This window comes from Schistocerca americana, chromosome 4 (assembly GCF_021461395.2).
Source record: "Schistocerca americana isolate TAMUIC-IGC-003095 chromosome 4, iqSchAmer2.1, whole genome shotgun sequence".
Lineage (NCBI taxonomy): Eukaryota > Metazoa > Arthropoda > Insecta > Orthoptera > Acrididae > Schistocerca > Schistocerca americana.
Genome location: NC_060122.1, coordinates 199,403,698 through 199,415,970, shown reverse-complemented (window position 1 = coordinate 199,415,970; position 12,273 = coordinate 199,403,698). Strand labels below are relative to the sequence as shown.

The following is a 12,273-nucleotide window of genomic DNA, read 5'->3' as shown; positions in this document are numbered from 1 at the left end:
ATACTTTCTTTGGAAAGTACCTATGGAGTCATGTGAATATTAAGCTATTTAATGTAAGTGAGAAAGCAACAGCTTTATTGGAAATAGTGGTTTCCTTGCTGCTAACATAGAAGTGTGGATAGTCATTGAAATACTGAGTTTTTGTCAGAATCTGAAATAGGAAGAGAATTTTTTTCTGAGAGTCCAGTATTTTAACTGTTGGTCCTCTCACTTTTGAAAGTCTGAAAAAAATGCTACAGATTAATAACCAGTTGAATCTTTCAATATTGTTATTAATGTGAAGTTCACATATACATAAGCTTTGCAATAGATCTGTATGATTTTCTCCATTATGGGTATGGAAACACAAAAGCTGATTAGTTAGTTCAAAAATGGTTCAAATGGCTCTGAGCACTATGGGACTTAACAGCTATGGTCATCAGTCCCCTAGAACTTAGAACTACTTAAACCTAACTAACCTAAGGACAGCACACAACACCCAGTCATCACGAGGCAGAGAAAATCCCTGACCCCGCCGGGAATCGAACCCGGGAACCCGGGCGTGGGAAGCGAGAACGCTACCGCACGACCACGAGATGCGGGCTGATTAGTTAGTGTGTACACTCATGTTCAGAAAAGACAGAACACTTTGAATGATTAGAGGTAGAACATTTATATTCACAGGACATGTACATTAGTAGCATGTTCTGCAGAAATGATTAGCATTTCAGTCACCTCGGTTCAGCATGTTTCCTGTTGCCTATCAGGCACAGGTCCACCATGGGCCCTAGTAACTTGTTCCATGTGTAATGGTTTTGACATGTATAATGCACGAATGGCATCCTGTGGTATAGCCATCCATGCTGCATTCACCTGGTTTCAAAGTTCATCTGTGGTGGTTGGCATTGGGTCACAGCACTGTGCCCATCGTTTCACCATACCGCACACATTTTCGATTGGTGACAAGGCTGATGATCTGGTAGACTAGGACAAAAGGCTGGCATCCTGTGACACCAAGAAGGCATGCGTTCATGCAGCAAGATGTGACATGCATCGTCTTGCTGAAAAATGGCATCTGGGGTGTTGTGCAGAAAGGGTACAGCTACAGGCTGAAGGATGTCATTCACGTAGGTCACACTAGTCACAGTGGCCTTGACAAGCACCAACTGTGATTTGTGGGTGAACGCAATAGCATCCCCAACCCTAAGACCTTGAGTTGGCACTGTATGTCTTGTGCGAATGCAGTCACTGTGATGCCACTCCCCCTGCCTGTGGCAAACCAAGAAGCAGCCGTCATTTTCAAACAAGCAAAATCTGGATCTGTCCGAAAACACTATATGATGCCATTTCTGGCCCCAGTGACATCATATCATACACCATTGCCATCTAGCATGCTTCTACACATTCGTCAAAAGTAGGCAGAGAAATGGATGATACATATGTAACCCATGCTATAATAAACAGTGATGGACTGTCTCCCCTGATAGTGTATGATGTGTTACACTGTTCCATTGTTGCACCAGAGCCAATGAGGATGTAGATCTGTCCTGCAATGCCATTTGGATGAGATGTCAATCTTCTCAGGGGTGATCTGGTTGGTCCAACCTGATCCATCTCATCATGTTCGCGGCCTTCTGTAAACCCCTCTCCACCCATCCGTTGCACTCCCAAGACACTTCATCCCAAATGAGCAGCAATTTCCCAGAAGGAAGCACCACATTCCCTCATGCCAATTGTGTGCCCTCTTTCAAACTCACTGATTTGATGGTATGTTTTGTGCCTATCTGCACGGCATCCTGCACATCTGCTCAAGTCACATTGATCCATTATCTTCAGTTTATGGCAACAATGAGAGCTGCAGGCACATTTTACCAGTAGGTAGTGTTGTGCTGTGATACCGATGTTGACCTTGAACCCATAGGCTATGTGGTTCAAATACTTATCATTTCTGCAGAACATACTAATGTGCATGTCCTGTGACCATGAATGTCCTACCTGTGTGTCCTCATACAACTGTAAATAGTCAATGCTGAAATACACTTTTCTTTTACCAGATCATGAAAATTTTTATCATGGACGAGTATTTGGTGAAGTAACTTCTGATGTCACAGCACATCTTGAGGATGGAATGATGACTGCTACAGTCCATGTTGCAGATGAAACGTATCATATAGAGGTAAGTAAAAGTTCTGATTTTCTAATGAATCCTGCCCTTCACAAATCGGTGCTAACATATGAGCAAGCTTGAGCAGAAATGAATAATCAGTGACTGGAACATTGATAATAATGTGTGACATTTTGGTTCAAACAAGGCAATCTTCAAGGTCAATGATATTTGAGTGGAATCAGTGAATAGATGATGTTGATGTCAGGCAACTGGCTGGAATTGGACTGTGCAATTTGAACACTGACAAGGGGAAGGCCTCAGACATGGCCAGCCGATTCAGCTCAAATTTGGCAGATCGCTTGTGTACAACCTAAAACAAAGGAATCTAAGATATTTTAGGTCAACACACCCTCGTTTTTGAGAAAATCACCCCTAAAGGTTATGACGAGCAATCGACTCAAAATTGGTGGGATCGATAGATAATTGTAAATAGAGCATTTTTCACCATCAGGTATGGGGTCCGAAAACACATACTTTTCCAGAAATCGATGTCGGAAACTTTTACAACTTCCACTTTTGTACCCTCAGGGTAAACGCTTTTCACTGCCAGCACCAATAGCACAAAGGCCAAGGTAACTGCCAGGGAATCGGATGACCTGGGTTCGAATCTCGAAGAAACCTACTGTATGTTCTTCTTTTAGTTTGTATTTTTCCATATCTCAATTGATAGGGATAGGAGGGTTCATAAGGTAAGTAAATCAATAATGAATGATAATAATAACGTAGGTAAATAAATTGCTCAAACCTCTTGGGATAGTAAACAACTAAAATGTTGCTCCAGGTGACTTTACAACGGCTCTTCCAGTCACTTTTACGTGTCCTTACTTTTCTTTGAACAACTAGATGGATGGTATTTGTCATATAGACACTTGAAACAAATATACTCACGGCACCAAGAACATCTAATGAACGCAATCTTTCGACAGCTACACTGTTCCTTCCAAAGAGTCAGCGGAAAATAAACTTGGTTTACATTTAAAAATATGTCTTTTTCGGGAATTAATTTTGATGCATATCACACATACGATATCATTGCCTGAAAAATCTGTGCTGAAAGTTGGTTATGAATTATGCTGTGAATATTATTGCATACGTGCGGTTGTGCAATTCCCGCTGGGTTTCCAGAAGCACACTGCAATTTTGAAACTGGGAAATAAAGTTTTTAACCTGGTGATAGAAATAAACATCACACGGCCGGCACAGGTGTGAAGTTTGGTGGTATTACTTTTGCTGTGCACGTCAGCTGACCCTCGCCATCTATAAACAATGTGTGATATATTGTAGTATTAATTTTTGCACTCCAGGAATCCAATATTATATTAGACAAAACTTGTTATCAGAAACATATGGTTTTAAAACATTCTCAAGAAATGTTCTGTAAATCGCATTTGTCAGTTTCCCGGATCTGGAGCAGGTAATGTAAACATTTTTCAACGAGTCGGTTAAACGATTGATCTCTTCTATAACCTGAGGACCAAATGTAACATTTGTTTCTTGTAAACACAGGAAAACCTTAGGCAACACTTTTCCAGTGGCTGTGATGGCATATTGCGCCATCTACGAATGTGTTAGTTTGTTTTTACTACCAACTGCGACAAGGGTTCGTTTTTCTCCCTTATGTGATAACATGCGTCTAATGTTCAGCCGATACTCGCATCCTGTTTGATCGGTGTTGATCAGATAATCACGATTAAAACCGGTCATACGTGACGCCGTTTGCATGCTGAAAAGAGCTGCCACTTTCTGTATATCTTCTATATTTTATACCTCCTTATGAGAGGTGTAGTTAGTGACGTGCCGTTGACGAATTTTATACTCAGATTTGAAATTTCTTGCCCAAGATAATGATGCAGCAAACGTAAAATCCTTGTTGGCCGTATATTGAAGTGCTGCACCTGCAGCCCACTCCTGAAGTATTCTCGTTGTTACATTCTCGTTACGACAACGAGATTCGACAAATCGGTCATATATCCATTTATTTATCTTGTCCCTCCTTTCACGGTATCACTTTCCCACATTTTTAAGTTCTTCTTCCTTTTCAGGGCTGTTGTTGCTCCATTCTTTTGCAGTGTTTGTAAGTTCCAATGATACATGGATAGCGTTACCACCTTTACTTTTACTTCAAGGGGTATAGTGCCGTAGTTCAATCGTTTAGTAATCGGTTTGTAATACTCATCGGCAACAGATGAAGCACATATTCCCAGTGACGTGGAGATTTCCAAAGTGTTGTGGCCATTTTGCGATTCACTAGTCGGGATATCTTTCTGCTTAGTCTTCAGTATCAACAAAAGTCATTTTGTTCATCAGCTCCAAAAATCGCTTGACGATAGCCGCTCCTATCAATCTGGAATGCTGAGAAACAGAACTGCCAGCTTCCGGTAGTGCATTGGTAATGCATCTGTCTTGCAACACTTTTACAAACCAAAACACAGCGTCGGTAACTTCCCGCTTGCCATCGTCTGTGACAGGCTCCCAACTACATATTACAGCGCTAGTCGAAGGGTGTACGTCCTCCATTATTCAGATTATGCACCTGAAAGATATGACACAACAAACAATAACTAGTTACTACGGCATAAACAGATGAGTTAATTACTACAAACTATATACAGTACTCGTCATATGTTACTTACAGAAGAACACTGTATTCATTCACAAAACACATTTCATTCGGCGCATAAACAATGGAAAAATTACTACAAGTATCCGCACGGTTCGTGGGAGCCTAATGACTAAAACAACTACTTCTGATTGACTTCTATAAGGCTCATGCTGGACACCTTCTCTCCTCCAGGTTCACAGCTATTATATGACGAAGAGGCAACCGGGACAACATAATTCTCCTCGCGTGCATTCTGTCCCATACCTTGCTGTAAACAAGCATCGCCGGCTTGGCTGTCTGTGATCCCTCGTGAGGAATTCACAGCACTTTTACTCGGAGTTGTTTTCATGTGACAAGATGTAAAAGTTTAATACTATACACAACTCATGGCGTTTGAGAAATTAGTTTGCCTACCTTATTATTATCATTCCTTATTTTTACTTACCTTAGTAACCCATATCCCTATCAATTGAGATATGGAAAAATACAAACGAAAAGAACAACATCCAGTAGGTTTTTTCGAGATTCGAACCCAGGTTTTCCGATTCCCTGGCAGTTACCTTGCTGTTGCGCTATCGCCACTGTGGGCGAAAAGCGTTTACTATGTGGGCACAGAAGCGGCAGCTGTAACAGTTTGTTACATCGATTTCTGGAAAAGTATGCGTTTTCGGACCCCATACCTGATGATGAAAAATGCTTTATTTACAATTATCTATCGATCCTGCCAATTTTGAGTCGATTGCTTGTCATAACCTTTAGGGATGATTTTCTCAAAAATGTGGGGGTGTTGATCTAAAATATCTTAGAGTCCTCCATTTTAGGTTGTATACAAGCGACCTACCAAATCTGAGCCGAATCGGTTGGCCGTGTCTGAGGCCTTCTTCCCCTTGTGAGTGGGTTGACTGCCTCTTGTCCATATGGCCATAAGGGACTTGACAACTGCTAGTCCTGTACATGGTTGCTTGGCGCCAAATAGACCTATCCATTCCTTATTAAGGAATTATCATCTGGGATAGTGCACATAAAGTAAAGTTAATTGTGTATTCAGCAGATTCCTTCCACCTTCCACTGCTTTGGGCAACAGTGTGCTGGTGAGCTTAATGGCAAAATCTAGGTTTTTCAGTGGTGACCCCCAGAAGCTGCTCTGCAGGTGTTGTCATTTACCTATTAAACACAACAGTAGTGATGACATTTAATGACATTGTGGACAGATATCAGGTGTCATCACATTATCTTCCAGCAGAATGATGTCTGATAATTTGTGGTAAAGACTGAGCAAACATATTGAAGAGCAATGGATATCTTATTTGCCTGGCCTGTTGCCCATTGAACATGATTGGGACATGTATGGTCACAAACTTGTTAAGCAATATCCTCCAGTAACCACTGTTGATGCATTATGTAACAGCATACAAACCAATGGAGAGAAATTCCACAGGCCTTCCTTGTCAAAGCATTTAGAGGCTCCGATCACAGTTTATATGCACTTAAACATACAATGAGTTCTCAGAGTGAGGGACTATATACAGATTTCTAATCACAACCATTTGTGCACTGTCATATGGGCCTACCCAATCTTTGTCATGTAATTATCATCTAGGATAGTGCACTTTAAGTAAAGTAAGCATGTATTCAGCAGAAGTGAGCAGCAAGAATATTGTGCAAATAGATTACCGTATACAGAATTAAATTTCACTTTGCAGCAGTGTGTGTGCCGATGTGAAACTTCCTGACAGATTAAAGCTGAGTGTTGGACTGGGCCTCAAACCCGGGACGTTTGTATTTTGTGGGCAGGTGCTCTACTATCTGAGCTACCCATCGCAGCTCATGACACGTCATCACAGCTTTACTTCTGCAGAAATCTGTTTAAGGATCTTGAAATTTGCCAATACTTTTATTCAAAAATCAGTTTCAGCTGAACTGTGGTGTACACAATCTGAAAACAAGGTGCAAAAATAATTTTCATTGAGTCTTTGCCTCTTTACCTAGATTCAAACCATAATTATGTGCTCTGATGCAAAGCTATTTAACAATCCCTCACCTAATATAAAGCAAGAAATTGGGAATCCTACCAAATCAAAAGAAAATTAAAAATTTCTCTTTAGCATCTCTTTTTCAGGTTATCTGTATGCCTAGACTCAGGGACTGGAAAGTTCTTTCAGCTAATTGTTAAAAAAAGTTTGTTGTAAAGCTGCATGGCAGGCCACTGTTGCAACAGATTTAGGAGATAAAAGTACCATTGTAATAAAGTAAATATTAAGCTCATAACAGGAGACAAACAATAGCTGTTTAATGTAACTCAGTAGGCAACAGCTGTTATCAAGCGATAGTCTTATCTCTACAGTTTATTTGATTAAATTTAGGGGTCATAGGCATGAATAGTGTGGCTCAGTGTGTAAATGCCAGACTGTGGATGCAAAGGTGTCAGATTCATTGCCTGGTCCTAGGATGTTTATCTGTCACCATCACTTCTTTAATCCTCTGACAGTAATTGTTAATGTCACAAAGGCCGAGTTGCACTATGGTTTTGAGTTCACATCAAACTGTACCTCCCACCATAACTGACTGGATAAGTCAGTTTAAATGTTCAAAGAAGGCACATGTATATCACCTTCAGTAGGACCACCCTTAGTCAATCACTGTGGTGTTCAAACCAGCCTTTTGTTTTATGACAGTTTTACCTTGAGCAGGAACAGCAGCAAGTACTGTAGTGATAGTTTATTGTTAATACATAGACAGATTATAGATGTATACCTTGTCTTATTCAATATCCCTGAAGGTTGTTCTTTATGGGATCCACAGAACATGAGAATTTAATCAAACAATGGAAAATCCAGGATGGAATGTAACAATGCTTTCGATCATTGGACTCGGCAAGAATAGATCTCTCTCTCTCTCTCTCTCTCTCTCTCTCTCTCTCTCTCTCTCTCTCTCTCTCTCTCTCTCTCTCTCTCACACACACACACACACACACACACACACACACACACACACTCACACAAATGCAACTCGCACACATGACTGCAGTCCCAAACAACTGAAACCACACTGGTTTCAGTTGCCGGAGACTGCAGTCATGTTTGCGAGTTGCGGTTGCGAGTGCATGTTGTACATGATGATTGAATGAATCAAGTTCATATCAGTCGCATGCATCCTTTTGGTGTTGCAATTTTTGCAAGAAGTTGACATATTAAACTGGATCTTATTCTACATGAAACAGACAGAATGTAGCTAACTCTTTCAATATAATTAAATACTTTAGGCTTAAAGGGGACTGCTCACTGAAAACCAGAAGCGTTGGGTTGTCCATAGGCCCACATAAAAACAAACTAGCTTTTGAAGTCATCCTTTGACGAGCTAGAGCACACAAAGAGACACATATTCCCAACATGCATGCACATTACTGTGCTCCTAAATGGTGCCAGCTAGACAGACAGTGCCAGTGCTATTTCACGAGAGTTGGGCTGTTTGTCATGGGGGTAGAGTCAGGTGAGGTGTGTAGAGTGAGAGGGAGGCGGGAGTCAGGGAGAGAGACTGAGGCTGGGTCTGGCAGCTCGGACGAAGGCCGGTTTGCTGACTAGGAATGTGGAAGGGAGGGGTGGCAGGTACAGTTGTAGCAGCCAGTGGAAAGTGCCACGTTCTGAAGGCGAGATGTGGATGAGGATAAGAGGAGGTGACAGGATAGAGAGAGGGGAAACTGTTAGGTGAAGGGTGCAGGGATAGTGGATTATCTGAGATTGAGGCCAGGACAATTATGAGAGTGAAGGATGTGTTGTAATGATAACTCCCAAGTTCAGATAAGCTGATGGTGAAGGGAAGCATCCAGATGGCTTGGATGTAGAAGCACTGAAATTGAGCATGTTGTGCTCAGCTGCATGTTGTGCCACTGGGTGGTCAACTTGGCCCTTGACAAGTTTTGTGGTGGCCATTCATCCTGGTGGACAACTGGTTGGTAGTCATACCAAAATAAGAGACTATGCAGTGTTTGCAGCAGGATTGGTGTATGACATAGCTGCTTACACACGGGGCCTGGCATCTGAGGGGGTAAGATAAGCCTGCGACACGACTTGGGTAAGAGTTGCTTGGTGGGTGTATTGCACAGGTCTTGCACCTTGGTCTGCCACAGGGATATGGCCCCTGTGGCAAGGGGTCGCGAGTGGTGGTGGCATAGGAATGGACTAGAACGTTGTAGAGGTTGGGTGGGTGATGGAAGGATCTTGCGCATGATGTTTCTCATTTCAGGGCAGGGTGACATATAATCAAAGTCCTGACAAAGGATATAGTTCAGTTGTTCCAGTCCAGAGTGACTTGGGTGATGAGGGGGAATTCCTTTGCAGCAGATTCTTGGGGGTGGCTGGAGGATTGGGAGTGTGTGAAGATTTGCACAGAAAACCTGTTTGTGGTCTGGGTTTGAGGGGTACTGCTTATCTGTAAATGCCTTTGTGAGGCCTTCAGATTACTGGGCAAGGGAGTGCTTATCACTGCAGATATGTCATTCACAGGTAGCTATGCTCTATTGTACTTGTAAAAAATTGAAAATTATACTTTAAATTACGTGTTAAACTGTATATCTTCTTATGCCTGTCTGGCATTCTCAGAGGAAGGCAAGAACATTCTTGGAAGTACATATTGAAGGAAAAAAACTGTAACAGCTCTATAGCAGACTTACTGGAACATTTATGTTCAACTGCTTTTGCTATAAAAGTAATTGCCAACATATGGATATAAAAGTTGGTAAGTTAATATATGTCACACAGTTTCATTTACTGGTGTCGTACAAGATAATATTCAGGCATAACTCCATACCAGGCAAATGCTTTTTATTATACAAAAAAAAGTAACTAGAATAAAGTAAGGAAGATTTAATACTCTGTCAGTTACGAGATTCTTTGAGACAGAGTGTGAATTATGATTGTGGAAGGCTAGAAAAGGAATCAGTCGTGCCCTTAAAAGGAACCACTGTAGCCTTCACCTTAATTGATTTAGGATGTGTGAATGGAGAACTGAACTGTCATCTGTGCGAATACAGGACCGGTGTTTTACCACTGTGCCACCTCACTCTGTGGGCTCCCCTCTCTCTTTTGACTATTGCAATTAATCTTAAAACTTGTGGTCGAAATAGCAGAAGTTGAAATTTTCGTTTGAACACTTGTCAAAGGCGTGGTAACGCATTGCTGCATTTATCACACTATGGTTAACTTGGCTGTATAATCATTAGATTTTTTTTGTAAGGTTCCCAGCAGTTGACGAGATAGCAAATTCAGAAACATTTGTAAATAAAATGAAAAAAAGGGATGGTTAAGTAATAGAAAGGGAAACATATTTGTGGTTGAACAATGTTTATTTTAATAAATAAAATTGAATTTACTTGTGAATGGTGACCTCACAGAAAAGAAATAAATAAAAACAGTTTTGACATTAACAGTTCATCAGCATACTTCACATAGGCCTGCAGTAAAGTGACCAGTACATTGGAGATGAACACAACGAACTACCGTACTAAGTGACCATCACATGTGGATACTCAATTTCAAAATCTGAAAGCACACTAATTTAATGAAAATTGTAAATTAGACTTCATTAAATGATTCTGTAATCATTGGAAAGTGGTAAAAAAAAAGAAAAAGAAAGAAACTATCCAGTGTTTTCTGTTTGGTTTCTTATTAGCACGAGAAATTAATTTAAATGGGTTTTAGTTCACTGCAGCACATTGTGACTCACTGCGAAACATAATGTTTCAGCTGGCTTCAGTGTCTAACCCCCACCTGGCAGTCTGCGAATGGATATCACCAGCAAATAAAGAATAAAGATAGCATAAAATTTAAAGTCTTTCACACTCTGTGCAGCCAATGGGTGGCACAATATTCTGTCTCCAGTACTCCTTGCTGACCTCACTGCCAAGACTGCGACTGAGACGCAAAACATCTTACAGCACTGCTGCATCTACTTATAAAGTGTCACGGATGCCACATTGCCTTGTTCATTACAATGAAAATTATTATACTGCAGCCATTTTCATTTTGCAGATAAAACAGTAAAACTCTCCATGTATGAAGAAATTTAGCTACCTTTCTTGCAGTCATTTGTCACCTACAAACCACATTAGAATTCTATTGGCTCTCTTGCTACTGACAAAATTCACATTGAAACCTTTTTGCAAATTGTTATATTCAATGAAAACATGTTTAAAATTAATAAAACAATTATGTGGCCAGTAATTCCAAATCTTCTTTCAACAGTCTTCTACCTAGTGGCCACAAAACTCATAAATTCACCATACTCAAGTGGTAAAAGCCTTTTTAATGGTTGATTTAAATTAATTAAACATTACTTTTAAAACACTGAATATTTAATGTCACTGAGTCAGGAAACAGATAATGGATGTGCCAACACTGCTCTGATTTCATAATACTGAGGAGAAGTGTATACACTCCTGGAAATGGAAAAAAGAACACATTGACACCGGTGTGTCAGACCCACCATACTTGCTCCGGACACTGCGAGAGGGCTGTACAAGCAATGATCACACGCACGGCACAGCGCACACACCAGGAACCGCGGTGTTATCCGTCGAATGGCGCTAGCTGCGCAGCATTTGTGCACCGCCGCCGTCAGTGTCAGCCAGTTTGCTGTGGCATACGGAGCTCCATCGCAGTCTTTAACACTGGTAGCATGCCGCGACAGCGTGGACGTGAACCGTATGTGCAGTTGACGGACTTTGAGCGAGGGCGTATAGTGGGCATGCGGGAGGCCGGATGGACGTACCGCCGAGTTGCTCAACACGTGGGGCGTGAGGTCTCCACAGTACATCGATGTTGTCGCCAGTGGTCGGCAGAAGGTGCACGTGCCCGTCGACCTGGGACCGGACCGCAGCGACGCACGGATGCACGCCAAGACCGTAGGATCCTACGCAGTGCCGTAGGGGACCACACTGCCACTTCCCAGCAAATTAGGGACACTGTTGCTCCTGGGGTATCGGCGAGGACCATTCGCAACCGTCTCCATGAAGCTGGGCTACGGTCCCGCACACCGTTAGGCCGTCTTCTGCTCACGCCCCAACATCGTGCAGCCCGCCTCCAGTGGTGTCGCGTCAGGCGTGAATGGAGGGACGAATGGAGACGTGTCGTCTTCAGCGATGAGAGTCGCTTCTGCCTTGGTGCCAATGATGGTCGTATGCGTGTTTGGCGCTGTGCAGGTGAGCGCCACAATCAGGACTGCATACGACCGAGGCACACAGGGCCAACACGCGGCATCATGGTGTGGGGAGCGATCTCCTACACTGGCCGAACACCACTAGTGATCGTTGAGGGGACACTGAATAGTGCACGGTACATCCAAACCGTCATCGAACCCATCGTTCTACCATTCCTAGACCAGCAAGGGAACTTGCTGTTCCAACAGGACAATGCACGTCCGCATGTATCCCGTGCCACCCAACGTGCTCTAGAAGGTGTAAGTCAACTACCCTGGCCAGCAAGATCTCCGGATCTGTCCCCCATTGAGCATGTTTGGGACTGGATGAAGC

The 12,273-nt window shown here is 42.3% G+C and overlaps 1 protein-coding gene across 1 annotated transcript in view; it reads left to right on the top strand.

Annotated features, from left to right (window-relative positions):
- The window catches only part of LOC124612669 (ADAM 17-like protease), a 135,748-nt gene that overhangs the window by 43,098 nt on the left and 80,377 nt on the right, over positions 1–12,273 (top strand). The window contains exon 4 of the mRNA XM_047140994.1: positions 2,034–2,155. Coding sequence (XP_046996950.1) covers positions 2,034–2,155 — 122 coding nt within the window. The remainder of the gene's footprint in view (positions 1–2,033; positions 2,156–12,273) is intronic.